Source organism: Rhincodon typus, chromosome 36 (genome assembly GCF_021869965.1).
Source record: "Rhincodon typus isolate 14 chromosome 36, sRhiTyp1.1, whole genome shotgun sequence".
NCBI classification, from domain to species: Eukaryota; Metazoa; Chordata; class Chondrichthyes; order Orectolobiformes; family Rhincodontidae; genus Rhincodon; species Rhincodon typus.
In genome coordinates, this window is record NC_063367.1 from 16,800,957 (window position 1) to 16,818,446 (window position 17,490).

The following is a 17,490-nucleotide window of genomic DNA, read 5'->3' on the forward strand; positions in this document are numbered from 1 at the left end:
CTATCCCCTCCCTAACTCCCCACCTACACTCACCTTTACAGGCCCCATCCCCGCCTCTTCGACCTGTTTGTTTCCTCTCCACCTATCCTCTCCTCTATCCATCTTCTATCCGCCTCCCACTCTCTCCCTATTTATTTCAGAACCCCCTTCCCCTCCCCCTTTTCTGATGAAGGGTCTAGGCCCGAAACGTCAGCCTCTCTGCTCCTATGATGCTGCTTGGCCTGCTGTGTTCATCCAGCCCTGCACCTTGTTGTCTCGGATTCTCCAGCATCTGCAGTTCCTACTACCCAAGATCTCTTCTCAGCACTTTATTCTAGAATGAAAACAGTCAGAAACAATCATAGAATCCCTACAGTCTGGAAGCAGGCCATTTGGCCCATCAAGTCCACACTGACCGTCCAAAGAGCATCCCACCCAGACCCATCCCCCTACCCTATTCCTGCATTTCCCATGGCCAACCCACCTAATCTGCACACCTTTGGACTGTGGGAGGAAACCAGAGAATGCAGACATGGGGAGAATGTGCAAACTCCACACAAACAGTTGCCTGAGGGTGGCATCTGAACACGGTGCTCTGAGTTGGCAGTGCTAACCACTGAGCCAGTTCTCAACATCACCAACTATTACTATTCACCCTCCCAGCCTGATCGTTAGCAACTCCTTTGTCTGTCCAACTGTCTTTCTCTCTCTTCGGGCTCTATCCTATCGTTTACTCCCTACCCCACCCACCTCCCTATTTTCTGCATATAAACTGACGTTTTCCCAGCTACCATCAGTTCTGAGGAAGGGTCACCGGACCCGAAACGTTAACTCTGTTTTCTCCTCCACAGATGCTGCCAGACCTGCTGAGCTTTTCCAGCAACTTTGTTTTTGTTCCTGATTTACAAAATCCACAGTTCTTTTGGTTTTTATTTAGTATTTAACTCACTGCCACATCTCTTCCAAGCATGCCCACCTTGAAGAAGTTCTTCTCCTCTCTCCGACGGGATTTCTGTTCCAATCTCTCTTCTTGCCCACCGACTTTAATTTCACTGTCACTCCTGGTGTTTGACCAGGTAGTTTCTAAAACTCGATTCCACAGCCATATCACATTCCTCAGTGACTGCCTCCGGCTCAGACTCACCCCACGTGGATTCGAACTAAATTTCATCCCTCATGTTTTGAATCCTCCCAGGATCACAGATACCTCCATGAGGTTCAACGTTCCACAGACAGCTGCTCTCGCCGCATCCTGAGATCCACACTCAGTGCCATGCGGCACCACATGCTTACTCTCAAACTTTCTCTCCAACAGCATCGTAACACACAGGCTCAGGGCTGCACCACTTCGCAGTTCCACTTCATCCTCCGGCTCATTCGTCGTGCTAACAAGAAACTTTTTCTTTTCCTTTCAGGCATCAAGGCCCACAAGATGCACCAACTCAAAAATACCCACGACCCTCTGGAACCTTCCTCTCCTCCCCTTCCCTCTGACTCTATCCCCTCCCCCAACACCCCCACCTCCTGTCGTGTATTCACCATCCCCCCTAACCTTCCGCACTCTGATGCTGAATGCTCTGAACTCAGCAAAGGCCTCAGCTTTATCCCTCTGCGTTCCCACCTTAACGAGTTTCGGGCACGACATCATGCCGAACTGTTCTTCTGCCGTCTTCGCCTCCGTGCTCATTTCTTTGGACAAGAGTCCCCTCCCCATCCCACAGACCCCTTCGCCCAGTTCCAACACTATCCCTCCACCTGGACCCCTCCGTCCGGCCTTTTACCTGCACTCGATCTTTTCATTGAGAACTGTCGATGTGACACCAGTCGCCTCAATTTCACTGCCCCTCTCAACAAATCCAACCTATCCCCCTCCGAACTGACTGCACTCTGTGCACTCAGATCTAACCCTGACTTTCTCATCAAGCCTGCCGATAAGGATGGTGCTGTTGTTGTCTGGCGTACTGACCTCTACCTTGCAGAGGCTGAGCGCCAGCTCTCAGATACCTCCTCCTACCTTCCCCTGGACCATGACTCCACCATGGCACATCAGGCCATTGTATCCACTACTGTTACAGATCTCATTTCATCCGGTGATCTCCCTCCATCCGCTTCCAAGCTAATAGTTCCCCAACCCCGCACAGCTCGTTTCTACCACCTGCCAAAAATCCACAAACAGGACTGTCCAGGTAGACCCATTGTTTCAACCTACTCATGCCCCACAGAACTCATCTCTTCCTATCTTGACTCAGTCTTCTCCCCCCGGTCCAATCCCTACCCACATACATCCATGATTCATCTGATGCCTTACGCCGGTTTCAAAACTTCCAGTTTACCGGCTCCAGCCACCTCCTCTTTACCATGGATGTGCAATCCCTTTACACATCTATTCCCCACCAGGAGGGCCTTAGGGCTCTCCATTTCTTCCTGGAGCAAAGACCTGAACCATCCCCACCCATCACCACACTCCTCCGCTTGGCCAAGCTTGTCCTCACCCTCAACAACTTCTCTTTCAACTCCTCTCATTTTCTTCAGGTAAGAGGGGTTGCCATGGGTACCCGCATGGGCCCTAGTTATGCCTGTCTCTTCGTGGGGTACGTGGAACATTCCTTGTTTCAGTCCTATTCTGGCCCCCACCCACAACTCTTTCTCCAATACATTGATGTTATCATCGGTGCTGCTTCCCTCACTCGTCGAGAATTGGAAAACTTCATCAATTTCGCCTCCAATTTCCACCCTGCCCTCACTTTCACCTGGTCTATCTCTGACACCTCCCTTCCCTTCCTCGACATTTCTATTTCCATTTCTGGGGATAGACTGGCCACTAACATCCATTACAAACCCACCGACTCCCACAGCTACCTGGACTATACATCCTCACACCCCACTTCTTGTAAAGAGTCCATCCCATTCTCTCAGTTTCTCCGTCTCCGTCGCATATGTTCAGATGAGGCCAACTTCAACAAGGGAGCCTCCGAAATGTCCACATTCTTCCTCAACCGAGGATTTCCCAGCTCCATTGTTGACAGGGCCCTCAATCGGGTCCGACCCATCTCCTGCACTTCTGCCCTCACCCCTTCTCTTCCTTCCCGCAACAGCGATAGGGTTCCCTTTATCCTCACCTACCATCCCACCAGCATCCACATCCAGAAGATCATCAGACGCCATTTCCGCCACCTCCAGCAAGATGCCACCACCAGACACACATTCCCCTCCCCTCCCTTGTCCGCCTTCCGCAGGGACCGTTCCCTCCGGGACACCCTGGTCCATACTTCCTTCACCCCCAACACCTTCCCACTGCCCTACGGCACCTTCCCCTGTAACTGGCGAAGGTGCAACACCTGCGCATTTACCTCCTCCCTCCCCACTATCCAAGGGCCCAAACATACCTTCCAGGTGAAGCAACACTTCACCTGCACTTCCAAGAATCTAGTCTATCGCATTCGCTGCTCACAATGTGGTCTCCTCTACATTGGGGAAACGAAGCGTAGACTTGGCGACCGCTTCACAGAACATCTATGTTCTGCTCGCAAAAAAGACCCTGAACTACCTGTTGCCTGCCACTTCAATGCACCACCTTGCTCCCTGGCCAACATCTCTATCTCTGGCTTGCTACAGTGTTCCAGTGAAGCCCAGCGCAAGCTGGAGAAACAACACCTCATTTTCCACTTGGGGACCCTACAGCCCTTTGGACTCAATACTGAGTTCAATAATTTTAGGGCCTAAACTCTCCTATGTCCCAGCCCCCTACCCCACACACCAGGCCTTATTACCACACAGCCTGTCATTACATACCCGCTGTGTTAGTCACTAACAGTCCCCATTAACAACTATTCACCCTCCCAGCCTGATCGTTAGCAACTCCTTTGTCCAACTGTCTTTCTATCTCTTTGGGCTCTATCCTATCGTTTACTCCCTACCCCACCCACCTCCCTATTTTCTGCATATAAACTGACGTTTTCCCAGCCATCATCAGTTCTGAGGAAGGGTCACCGGACCCGAAACGTTAACTCTGTTTTCTCCTCCACAGATGCTGTTAGACCTGCTGAGCTTTTCCAGCAACTTTATTTTTGTTCTTTTGGTTTTTACTAAACATCACCAATCTATCTACATAACTGAAATTATGTAACTCCTGTAACTACAGACTGTAACTGCTTTATTCAAAAAGAGATACAGAAAGCAGGGAATACAGGCCAGTTAGCACAAAGTGTCTCACAGGGAAGACTGTAGTATCTATTACTGAAGATGAGACAAGAAGGAAGTGAGAGAAGTTCAAGCCAGCTAGGGAGAGTCATCAAGATTCTGAGAAAGGGAAATGCTGCTTAACCAACCTATCCCTTTGAAGAATTCGCATTTGGCACAAAATAACTTCAACAACATGTCTCTTTTTTTCTAACAGATTAACTGTTGATGATCACCCCGCTGTTGGGGGGAGCTTGCTGCATGTAAATTGGCTGCCGGGTGTCTAACATCATAGTGTAAGACTAGGGAACAAGTGATCACTCTTCACAAGTCACTTAGTGCGTTGGGTCATCCTGAGGTGGTAACAGGCACAAAATAAATGCAACCTCTTTCTTTGCTAATCAAAAAAGAAACACAACAGCTTCCATGAAACTGAATGGCTAGTACGCACTGAATTGCCATAGACCTTACAGTAAAGTCTGCCCCAGTGTGATGGTCAGTGAGCAGAACCAGGAAACCTGGTTACACACCCACATTTCTTTCAAAGAGCCAGCTTGTTTTGAGGAACTTCCATCAGTAGAACCTGGAGAAATTAGAACAAAGGAGCAAGTGACAGTGCTAACACTGTCATTAGGGGAGCAAAGTCCGAGGAGAATTGGAGTGTTTGCTGATGCGTATTTTGAAAGTCGGGAATGTCCTATTTGTTTGGGGTGCAGTAGAAGGTAATTGCAACTAATTATTTTCAAAGATTGTTTTTGAAAAGGTAGCATGCCTTTTGGATTATGACACTGACAAGTACCAAATTGCTGTCTTTAATCTCTTGAACATAATTATTTGAGAATGAATCCAACAGGATTTGAGTTCTACATATGATGAATGTAGATGCAAAAGTCATATGTTTCAATTTACTCATCCCTGTGTTAACACATTTCCCTTTTGCCCAATCTCTGAATTGCTCATCAGATCTGTGTGCAGTGTCACCAAAACCTCCAGGATTGTCCTGGAGAGGTTAAAGATGAATCTTCAGGACAATTTTGTAGTAACCGGCGAGAAAAATCAATGATGTCTTGAAGACTAACATATATTTCTAAAAATTATTTAAACAGCTTTGTTGGCTGGTTATGAAAAAAATATTGAAAGTGACACAATAAGAATCTTTGACTGGCAACCAATAATCACCCAACCAGATAACAGAATCTTGATCAGAAGAAGAGTCATACCAGACTTAATGTGCTCACCCTGTATCTTTTGAGTTTCTCCAGCAATTGCTGTAACAAGGAATCTACTATTTTTTATTGCTATTCATTCACGGGATGAGGGCATCACTGGCTAGACAGCATTCATTGCCCAGAGGGCAGTTAAGAGTCAACCACATTGCTGTGGGTCAAGAGTCACATGTAGGCCAGACCAGGTAAGGATGGCAGTTTCCTTCCCTGAAAGACATTAGTGAACCAGATGGGTTTTTCCAGCAATCAACAATGGATTCACGGTCATCGTTAGATTCCTAATTCCAGATATTTATTGAATTCAAATTCCACCATCTGCTGTGGCAGGATTTGAACCTGGGTCCTCAGAACATTATCTGGGTCTCTGGATTAACAGTCCAGCAATAATACCACTAGGCCATCACCTCCCCCTTGCCTTGCCACTAGCTGTGAGGAGGTGGGACACCATAATAACAAAGTATGTGTGTGTATGTGTGTGCGCATTGGGAGAGAAAGGGCGCATGGTGTGGAAGTGAGTCGTGTGTTTCTTGTTGAGGTTTGACCCAAGCAGCTCCATTTCACAGGGCTCTACGCTGTACAGTCTGTTCCCTAGGACGTAAACTGAGACAAACATCAACTGTACCTAGAGGGCCATCAAAGATGCTCTTTGGTTTGCCTGAAATTTGTTGATCTTCCAGAGCAAGGAGTTGACCTCGGCCGAGTATTGTAGACAGGCGCATTCCAAAATCCAGAACTACGTGCTGAGGGACGTGCTAAAGCTTAGAGCAACTGCCGACATGGCACAATGGGGAAAGACCACTGTCTGAGGTCTTTCTGTCAAAGTACAATGGGGTCCATTCAGTTATCAGACCATCCCGGTGCCTCAAATGTATGTAAGTATAGTATTGTACAAGTCAGAAATGCCCTGGGTTTGTTTGTTGCATAGAGTCAAACTCCAATGTTTGTTTGTTATTTCATATATTACTGTCCAGAACTGAACTGCTTTGCTGACTATGTATTTATATAAAAATATTTTTATAATAATGGATATTTTCCAAATAAAAAAACTGTGAGGAACCCTCCTTGCCCACTGAAGTTGGTAACGCTGGATCTGTGTCACTCTCAGTGTTATGGTGCACTGAATTTCACAGCATCTCCTAGCGTCTGTGAGCTACCACATGTTCTCTTTTCACTTCCACATGTTCTGAGGAAGGGTCACAGGACCTGAAACGTTAACTCTGTTTTTTTCCCTTCACAGATGCTGCCAGACCTGCTGAGCTTTTCCAGCAACTTCTGCTTTCGTTCCTGACTTACAGCGTCCACAGCTCTTTTGGTTTTTATACAGTGAAGAAAGAGACCATTTGGTCCATCATGTCAATGCCAACTCTCTCCAAGGGCAACTCAACAAGTCCCATTCTGCTTGTCTCTCCCCAGAGACCTGCAAATATTTTTCTTTTCAGCGAGTTGCCCAATCGCTTCTTGCAAGTCACAATTGAAGCTGCCCCCACCACGCTCTCAGACAATGCATTCAAGATACTAAGCACTCAGTGCCTAAAAGAGGAATGCCTCATGACACCATTGCTTTGTTTTGCCAATCACCTTAAACCAGTGTCCTCTGGTTCTCAACTGTTCTGTCAAGCCGAGCATTTCTCCTTATCTGCTCTGTCAAGACTCCAACGATTTTGAAGGTGTTCACTTCGTTTGAACATGGTCGCAGGTAACAAAGAAATGTAGAACATAGGGGCAGGAGTAGGCCACTCAGCCCTTTGAGCCTGCTGCACCATTCAATACGATCATGGCTGATCATCCTACTCAGTCCCCTGTCCCTGCTTACTCCCCATTTGCTTTGATCACTTTAGCCCTAAGATCTAACTCTAAAATAATTTCAAACCTTCGCCTTCAAATCATGTTAAAAGCCAGGGCTGAGCAAGTTATTTTGTTGCTAGAAGCAGGGATGTGCTAGTACTTACGTGTTGCAGTATCTGAACATCCCCCGGATGTCGACCTCTCGAATGGCTGCATTCAGAAGGGGTACATTCACCAAAGTTTCACCATGACCAACTAGGAGGAGAGTCCCACCAGATCGAGTGGACTAAGGGAAATATCACACACATGAGCTAAGAGGGAGGGAAAATTACTTTTCACAAAGACATGGAATGACAGATCAATGAAGCACCTCAAAAAAATGAACAAGTACAACCCAAATGCCCCAGAAAACATACCAGTCACATTTTTAATGCTTTACCAATGTTTGGTGGTAACACATCTCCTATATCTATGGGGAGGTGACAGCCTAATGGTACTATTGCTGGACTGTTAATTCAGAGACCCAGGTATTGTTCTGGGGACCTGGTTCGAATCCCACTATGGCAGATAGTGGAATTTGAATTCAATAAAAATCTGGAATAATGATTCTAAGATTCAAACCATTGTCAATTATTGGAAAACCCATCTGGGTCACTAATGGGGAAGGAAACTGACACCCTTACCTGGTCTGGTCTACATGTGAGCCTAGACACATAGCAATGTGGTTGGCTCTTAACTGCCCTCTGGGCAATTAGGGATGGGCAATAAATGCTGTCCCCAGCCTCTGATACCGTCATTGCATGAATGAATGAATTTTAAAAATTTCACAGCTGGTAATCGAGCACCCTATGACATCAGGGAATTAAGGGGCAAAAATTCAAGGTGGTCATGATTAAATCTGATTGGGGGATTAACAGATATTTATTTATGCAGAGAGTAGTTAGAATTTGGAACTTACTACTACATGCAGGAGTAGGTGCAAACAGCCAAAGTGCTTTCCAAAGAAAACTAGATGAGAATTTGAAAAAAATGGGATTAGAGTGTTAACACAAAAAGCTGAAAATAAGGCAGGTGCAAAGAGAGGATATTTGTGACCAGCACAGTCTAACAGGTCAAATGACCTGTTTCTCTCTCATACCTTATATTCTATGTAATAAATTGGTTGAATTAGATAGGAAATGCGTCACTGTAGAAGAGTGAAAAAGAGTCATATCAGATTCGAAACGTTAACTCTGTTTCTCTCTCCACAGATGCTGCCAGACCTGCTGAGATTTTCCAGCACTGTCTATTTCATTTCACTTGTTTTTTTTCTGTGTTTGGCTTCTTCTTCAAATGGTCAGCCTGGTTCTCGGGCTGTGTTAGGGTCCAGATATGGCCAGGGTTGTTCAGAATGCATTAAGCCTGTTTGCCTTCATTGCTCAGACCTTTGAATATAGGAATTGGGAAGTCATGTTGAGGCTGTACGGGATATTGGTGAGGCCTCTTCTGGAATACTGTGTCCAGTTCTGGTCACCCTGTTATAGGAAGAATACTATTGAGCTGGAGAGGGTTCATAAGAGATTTACCAGGATGTTGCCAGGTATGGAAGGTTTGAGTTATAAAGAAATGCTGGTTAGGCTAGGACTTTTTACACTGGAGAGTAGGAGGTTGAGAAGTGACCTTATAGATGTTTATAAAATCATGAGAGGTAAAGATAGGGTTAAAGGTAGCTGTCGTTTACCTAGGGTTGGCAATTTCAAGAATAGAGGGCGCACTTTTGAGGTGGGAGGAGAGAGATTTTAAAAAGACATGAGGGGCAATTTTTTTGCACAGAGATTGGTTCACATGAGTACATGAATAGGAAATGTTTGGAGGGATATGGGCCAGGAGCAGGAAGGTGGGATTAGTTTAATTTGGGTTTACGGTCAACATGGAATGCTCGGACTGAAGGGTCTGTTTCCGTGCTGAATGACTCTATGACAATGATGATACTATAAGGATGTTGATTTACTCTAATGCAGTACTTACATAGACACCAGCATGGACACAGAACTCGGCACCAGTGCATTCGATTGTTGTATCTGGCATGCAGCCAAGAGCTTCCTCCACTTTCTGGGCTAGATCCTTGGGTGTCTCCTTCGCCACCAATATGGTAAAATCAGCACCCACTTCCTTTGCCTTCTCCAGACGTGCACTTGATAAATCTAAGAAAACAAACTCATCTCTAATTCACCAGCACAAGAAGAGCTTGAGATGCCCCTGGTTCAATAGTGAATGAAACTGGCTATGCTTCGTCACTGATGTCTATCAAAATTGGCAAAGGTTACTGTCTAAGGAAGATGGAACCAGGCTCACCCATTGGTTTCTCCACTTGCGATGGCATTTGCTGCTCTACACTTTCACTGACTCTCCCCATTCTCACTGACTCTTTCTGCTTTTATTGACTCCTCTATCTCAGCTGAAACAAAATGCGAAAAAACAGTGTGATCTTTGTATCTTGAAGCAACTTGAGACTTACTTTTCAGCAGCTGGGGAAAGGAAACAAATTACACAAAACGGAAACCCAACTGAAGGTCAAAGGAAAGAGCTCTAAAGTAAAGGTGAGGCCTACAAGCTAAGCAAAATGCAAACGTGGTGAAATAAACTTATTAAAGGAATAGGAAGGAAGTTTATTTCTTTCTATTTTGGGGATGCGACTGTCACTGGCTATTGGCCAGAATTTATGCCCTTGCGAAGGTGGTAGTGAGTTGCGTTCTTGATGCATTGTAGGTGCATTCTGGATGGGAACTACAGATTTTGGCCTAGTGACAATAAGGGAATGTCCAATATATATCCAAAATGGAACTGTGTGTGACTTGGAGGGGAACTTGGCGGTGTTTCCATGCACTGTTACCCTTGACCTTCTAGATGAAGGTACATATAGAATCTGATGAAAGCTTTGTCTAACCAAGGGCAATATGGGGATAATGGCCCTTTTAATCAGTTTCATTGTATTAGTAAAAACCCTGGGACAACAATTGCTTTGTATAACCAGTATGGACATATACAGATTACAATAAACAATACAGTCTGTCAGTCTGACACAGGAAATTACAGTCCTGCCATCTTGACATCTATAGTGGGAAAAATGATAGAGGCCATAAGTTGAAAATATACACTGAAAGCATCTCAAGTTAACATTAGACAGTCGACATGGCTTTCTCAAGGGCAGGGCATGACTGGCAAATTTATTTGAGTTCTTTGACGAGGTAGCAAAGGCAATGGGTGAGGGACGTGCTGTGGATATTGTATATTTGGACTTTCAGAAAGCATTTGATGCAGTGCCAGATGGCAGTTTGGTTAGCAAATTAGAAACGTTTGGGATTGGCAGCATGGATTGGAAGTTGGCTAAAGAATTGGAAACAGAGGATAGAGATAGATGGGCTTTCTCAGATTGGAAATAAGTTGAAAGTGATGTTCTCCAGGGATCAGTGTTGGAACCCTTGCTTTTTCTGATTTATTTAAAGGATTTGGAAATGGGTGTTGAGGGCAAAATCTCTAAAGTTGCAGATGATATGTCAGTAGCTAGGGGTCACAATTTCAAAATTGTCAGCAAGAAATCTAGGAGTGAGATGAGGAGAAACTTCTTTACTCAGAGAATTGTTAGGACTTGGATGCACTGCATAGGAGAGTGGTGGAGGCAGATTCTGTAGGAGGTTTCAAAATAAAACTTGATATATATTTGAAAGTGATGAATTTAGAGGGCTATGGAGATATGGCTGAAGAATGGGACTAGCTGGGTAGCTCTTTCAGGAGCTGGTACAGACATGATGGGTCAAGTGACCTCGTTCTGTACTGTAAAGTTCTATGATTCCATTGTTTTGCATTGCAGTAGGAAATCTGTCACTGCGGTGCTTTCGGCATTGTAACAAACACTTTGGTCTAACTCCTGTTTAGTATTTTATTCTCCTTATCCCCAGCCTTGAGAGGCTGGGACACCATTGAGTATTATGCTTCATGCAAAAGATATCTTGCTGTGGCTGTGATGCCCTGGACCACAATTTTTCATCTAAGGGCAGAGGACAGAACGAGGTCGACTAGAAAAATCTATTCAGGTTTGTTCAACAGACATAAAAGAAAGGAAATATGTGCTGACAGAAAGAGAGAGAGGGTCTCTGGACTAATACAACAACAGAAATTGCTGGAGAAACTCAGCAAGTCTAGTAGCAGCTTCAGATTCTGAAGAACAGTCACCGGACTTGAAACATTGACTGTTTTCTCTCCACTAATGTTGCTAGACCTGCAGACTTTCTCCAACAATTTCTGTTGTTGTTTCAGATCTTCAGCAACCACAGTTATTTTAATTTAGTCTCTGTATTAATAGTCTAAAGATAATACCATTAGGCGAATTGTCTCCCCTCAATCTTGTCAGAGACATTGAAGTATGTCTAGTTAATATCTGTGCAGGGCAAAGTCCTCACTTTAAGAGTCAAAACTCCAAGACCTGGAATTTCGTCCACGCATGCGGCCGAGAAGTTAGATCTGAAATTTCACTCTTTCTGCCAATGTCAAGTTACACTCAGATTGCCTGTGGATCTCAATAGTATCCGTCCGACTGCAAAATGGGAGCAAATGAGAGTAAAATGATCTCGATCCAAAGGAAGCACTGAACTCACATCAACAAGAAAATTACTTGTAACAAATTCAACCACCATTCACGCACACCAGGGATAGCGTGGATCAGGACAATCAGGAAAGTTTTCCAAGTTTTAATATATCGTATTCATTTTTGTATCAATCCACTCTTGGGATGAGGGCATCACTGGCTGGGCCAGCATTTATTGCCCATCCCTAGTTGCCCCTGAGAAGGTGGCAGTGAGCTGCCTTCTTGAACTGCTACAGTCCAAGTGTTGTAGAAACATCCACAATGCCCTTAGGGAGGGAATTCAATGATTTTGCCCCAGAGACACTGAAGAAACATGGTATATTTCAAAGTCAGGATGGTGAATGGCTCGGAGGGGAATGTGCAGATGGCGATGTTCCCCTGTATCTGCCACCCTTGCCTTTCTAAATGGTCACGAGTTTGGAAGATGCCATCTTTGGTGAATTTCTACAGTGCATCTTGTAGATAGTACTCTGAGTCGGAGGTGGACGGAGTGAATGTTTAAGAATATGATGCCTGTTAAGCATGTTGCTTTATCCTGAATGGTGTTAAGCTTCTTGAGTATTGTTGGAGCTGTACCCTTTCAGGTAAGTGGGGAGTATTCCATCACACTCCTGACTTATATTGTGGGAATGCATTAGAAAGAACAGAACATACACTGTAGGGCTAAGGGTAGTTTCTGTAAGTATAAATATTTACACAATTGTAATAAATCATCAGAAAATGATCTTGTTTCCAGCTGTTGCGACATGAAGTGGGCTTCTGGTATGTTAAACTTCTGACTGCCAATTGGTGAAGCAGGCCAGAGTTAGTCTTTATTCAGGTTTGGATATAATACAGAGAGGAACCCTACAAGAGCATAAATTCTTAACTTCACAACCCACCACCCGTGTCAGTAATTGTCTCTTTAAATTCTTTAGAATGCCAATAAATCGAATTAATTAATTAACCAAAGCATCAGCCTTTAAAGGGGCACTGCAACAAAAGAACAAATTTTAAAGGAATCTAAACAAATTTACACATTTCAGTGGCTGACAACGTGCTCTAGCATCTGCAGTGCCCACTGACCATGGAAGACCTTGAGCATACTGGTGGAAATCAAGTGTTTCCTATCCAGGAATACCTGGGCTCAGACCCACCCATGGAAGAGAGCTAGGCAATTGGATCTAACAACCTGCCCCAGAAATTCTGTTTGTAGCCACTTTGGTCAGGCCCTACAAATGAGGCCATTCAATTGTCTTGCCTCCAAACCCCTCAACCCAATGAGCAAAAGTGCAGCCAAACCAATAAGAAGCAGTTCCTTCAAAAGTAGTTGGTGCAACCCAGTTTGCCTAGTATTTATATGGAATATGACTAATACGCTTTATAATTATTTGAATCGATCTGTTTTAGACATGTTATTACACAGCAGGTAGGACTTTAACTCAGAAGTAATGACACCACCACTGTGCCCTTTGTTTTATAGATATTTTCTAATCAACCTGCTCAGAGATGTTATGGCACAGGTAGGACTTGAACCCTGCCTCATGGCTCAGATGGACGGACACTATCCCTGCACCTCAAGAGCCCAGCTCTTTATAATTTTAATCAACTTAGTCAGATGTGCTATGACACATCTCTGGTGCAGGTGGGATATTAATCCAACCCTTCTGGCTCGAAGATAAAGTACCCAGGTTTTCAAAAAATATTTCCCCCATATCGACATGCTCAGAGATGTTATTACACACCTCTGGAGCAAGTGGGACTTGAACCCAGGCCTCCTGGCTCAGTGGTAGGGACACTACCATTGTGCTACAAAACCTTTTGAACTCTTTTTATATCCCATCGAGCAACTGCAAAAAAATTAACAAATTACACTAAATGACATTTAGCAACATCTTAAAGGGGCATTCAAATAGAGAACAATTTTTAAAGGCAATTTAAAATTAAAATAAAATTTTGGCAGGGATGGTGTTCTTTATCTGTGTTCAAGCAGTCTTCTAATACCGTCCACCTGCATTATCCTTCACCTTAAGTTAAACAAAGAATATGAGGGAAGCAAGTTTCGGGAAACTCACACAGAAGCTTTGTGACTTGTGGGCAAGGTCAGTATTGTTGGAGGTAGGGGGCAAGAGATGTATGCAGTCAGAGCACTGATTATTACTGTAATGGATCATGGAGATTTGAAGGTATTACATTATAGGTGTACTTCACTCACAGCCATAACTGTGATCTTCTACCCCCTGTGATTAATTTGTGTCTAAGTTACTTGCGTTGCTCAGGGCAGGCATTCAGAAAGTTCAAGGCTACAATGTAAGAAAAAAGTGGGCAATTGTTGCAGTGAGGAGCGATTATTATGCCACAGTATGAGTTCATCATTTTTTGAGTCAACATCCGGAAATGGCTATGCGTTGACTGACAGACCCCTTCATGCAGATTTTATTTGTCTAACAGAGATATTTGCTGGGCAGAAAGGTGTTCTTTTTTGTTCCATTTTCTGCCTGGAAGCGAGTCTAACGCGCAGCATCATGACCTCCACCACAGGTCGGGGTGAGGAGGCAGATCCTGAATCCACTCTCAGCTGGGATGGAAGCTGGATCCCACGCAGTTGTGACCAATCAGATCCACACTGACCGAGTAGGCAATTGTACCAACCACACATCCACCAGCTCCCTCAGGAGGCTGAGCTGCTGTAGTGGCAGACACTTTTAACAAGTATGCTGTAGGCTGGAGCTATGGTGGGTAAAAGTGCCAACATTTTTCCATTACTCTGTTGGCCAGGAGAGTCTCCTGCTCTTACTGTCTGCGGTGTGTGCTGGGCCATTTACAGATTAGCATTCAACCCGTCTGGCTGCGTGATGAACATACCTTCCAAGGTATGCTTTGGATAGAAATAATGTGAAAGGGTATGATGGAAAGCAAGGAGATTGGCATGAGAGAATGATGCTTATTTGAAGAACCAGTGCAGACACGATGGACCAAATGATCCTCTTTCTGCACCATACCATCTCTGTGATTCATTGCCCATCAGGTCCTAGAGTGGGATTTGAACTCTGCTTCTGTTTCAGAGATAGGGACACTATCCATTGTGTCACAAGGTCTCCTCTATAAACAGGTTGACACTCATTTTTTCTTTTAATTCATTCATGGAATGTGAACATCTCTGGCTGGACCAACATTTATTGCCCATCCCTAATTGCCCAGAGGGCAGTTAAGAGTCAACCACATTGCTGTAGGTCTGGAGTCACACACAGGCCAGACCAGGTAAGGATGGCAGTTTCCTTCCCTAACAAATGTGCTTTTACGTCAATCAACAAAGGTTTCATGTTCATCAATAGACTCTCAATTCCAGGTTTTGTTGAATTCAAATTCTACCATCGATTGTGGCAGGAATTGAACTCGGACCCCTAGGTTAATAATCTACCAACAATACCACTAGGCCATTGCCTCCCAAATGGAAGAATGGTTAAGGATAGAAGACTATAATAACAGTTAAATTACAAGTTGAAAACTAAACCTGCTCATTCCGACACAGCAAAACTATAATGGAATACAGTCATTCACAATCCTGGAAAAACAGCGTTCGAGGGTTTAAATTACGAAAACAAGTAGAATTCAGGTTCATGAAAAAATCAGAAAAGTCAACAAGTGAGGAGAGCGGGAGCTTGTTTTCACCTGCTACCCACCAACTCTCTTGGACTGTAAATAAGCCTGATCTTTCCCTCAATCTTAAATGAGGGCTTGGTCATCATGTTCATCAAGGGGCTACAGGTTAATTATCAGGGGAAATGCCACAAAGCTGCAGTTCAAGGTTCAGACTGAAGAAAGCAGAGGGATGCAGGAACCTTCCCCTGCAAAAATCGAGCAAGACGTGAAATATTAAACTGAGTCTTACCACAGACCACAACTTGAGCCGCCCCCATCGCCTTGGCAACCAGCAGATTCAGAAGTCCGATGGGTCCTGAATGATTAAACAAGGATGTAGGTCAGTCTTGGTGTGGTTATTTTATTTTGACACCGCCGTGAGGAACAACGCTTGGGTGCGCGATAACCGTTGACCTCCCCAAAGATATCCAGTCACAGACGACATTCAAGCCATTTATCTCGATGCTTACCTGCTCCACAGATCAGGATTTTGCTGCCCAGATTCACTCGGCCTCGACGACAGGCATGAATCGCAACTGAAAGGGGCTCGATGAAAGCACCTTCTTCAGAGCTCACACACTCGGGAAGCCTGAAACAAAGAAACAACTTGGATCATGTGTGCCACACCCTTCTTTCGGTAAATTGAATCCACGCCTTTAACCGCTTGCACTGACTGTGAGAGTCTAGAGCTAGAGGTTCTTAGAGTTACAGCACGAGAGGCTAGTCTCTTAGGACTGAGGTGGAGAGAAACGTCTTCACTCAGACGTTTGGAATTCAATTTCCAAGACAGCTGGGATGCTCAGTGGTTGAGGATATTCAAGGTTTTTGGACTTCAAGGAGAATCAAACCATCACGGAAGCCAACCTTCCATCCATGGACTCCATTACACAGCTCGCTGCCGCGGAAAGATGGCCAACATCATTAAAGACCCATCACACCCCGGTACAACCTCTTCCGTCAGGCAGAAGGTACAGAATCCTGAACACACGCACCAACAGGTTCAAGAACAGCTTCTTCCCAGCTGTTGTTAAACTGATGAATGGACTCTCTAGCCTCAAATAACGCTGATCTTGCTAACGTTGATCTCAGCTAACGCATCTCCTGTGCAATGTAACCTATACGTCTCTAAGTCTTTTTGGTCTGTACATCCTTGCTTACTATGACCTGTCTGTACTGCTCATAAACAAAGCTTTTCACTGTATTTCGGTACACATGACAATAAATCAATCAATCAACAGTGATACAGTAGGAAGTTGAGGTACAAGATCGGCAATGATCTTACTAAATGGCAGGGCAGGCTCGAAGGGCCGGATGGCCCACTCCTGCTCCTAGTTCTTCTGTTCTTATGTTCTTATTGGACCCGATCCTATAACGGTAATCTTAATTGAGTTGTAATTCATAAGACCACAGTAATGTTTGAGAACGATAGTTAAAATCCCATCACAGCCACTGGGGAAATTTAAAGTAAATTTTTTGAATAAATCTGGAATTTCAATGCTATTCTCAATAACAGTGATCATGAAACTACTGGATAATCATAAAAAGCCATCTAATCCAACCAAAGTCCATCAGAGATGAAAATCTGGACTACATGTGACTCCAAACCCACTGTGAAATAGCTGACTTACCTCTTGATCCCTCAATGCTGTCTACCTTTTACAAGATACAAATGGAATATGATGGAATACTCTCCACTTACCTGGGTGAGTGTAGCTCTAATAACACCCAAGAGGACCCGACATCATTGAGGACAAAACACACCCCTGCCTCCCCGGTTGGCGCACCATCGACTACCTTCAACATTCTCTCCCTTCACCACTATTACACAGTAGCAGCAAGATACAATGTATACTATCTACCAGTAATACAACATGAATCCTCCGACTCCCTTCCAAACCTGCGACATCTATGAACAAAGGCAGCAGGATACATGGGAACACCACCCTCTGCGCGTTCCTCTCCAAACCACTCACCATCCTGACTGGGAAATATATTGCTGTTCCTTCACTGGGCCCACGATGTTCGAAATCTCCCTAAGTGCACTGTGGTTGCACCTAACCCTCGGTCTGCAGCATT

The 17,490-nt window shown here is 44.6% G+C and overlaps 2 protein-coding genes across 4 annotated transcripts in view; one reads left to right on the top strand and one right to left on the bottom strand.

The window, feature by feature from the left end:
* The window catches only part of LOC109929142 (dual oxidase 2-like), a 702,670-nt gene that overhangs the window by 107,481 nt on the left and 577,699 nt on the right, over positions 1 to 17,490 (top strand). The window lies entirely within an intron of this gene.
* The window catches only part of LOC109929141 (sorbitol dehydrogenase-like), a 28,076-nt gene continuing 17,915 nt past the window's right edge, over positions 7,330 to 17,490 (bottom strand). The window contains exons 5-9 of one of the 2 annotated variants that reach the window (XM_048617225.1): positions 15,885 to 16,003; positions 15,665 to 15,730; positions 9,177 to 9,352; positions 8,128 to 8,177; positions 7,352 to 7,455 (exon numbers count right to left, since the gene is read on the bottom strand). In XM_048617225.1, the coding sequence (XP_048473182.1) occupies positions 8,130 to 8,177; positions 9,177 to 9,352; positions 15,665 to 15,730; positions 15,885 to 16,003 (409 nt within the window). In that variant the 3' untranslated portion in view covers positions 7,352 to 7,455; positions 8,128 to 8,129. Of the gene's footprint in view, positions 7,456 to 8,127; positions 8,178 to 9,176; positions 9,353 to 15,664; positions 15,731 to 15,884; positions 16,004 to 17,490 lie in introns of both variants that reach the window. The other variant, XM_048617224.1, reaches the window with a different exon arrangement.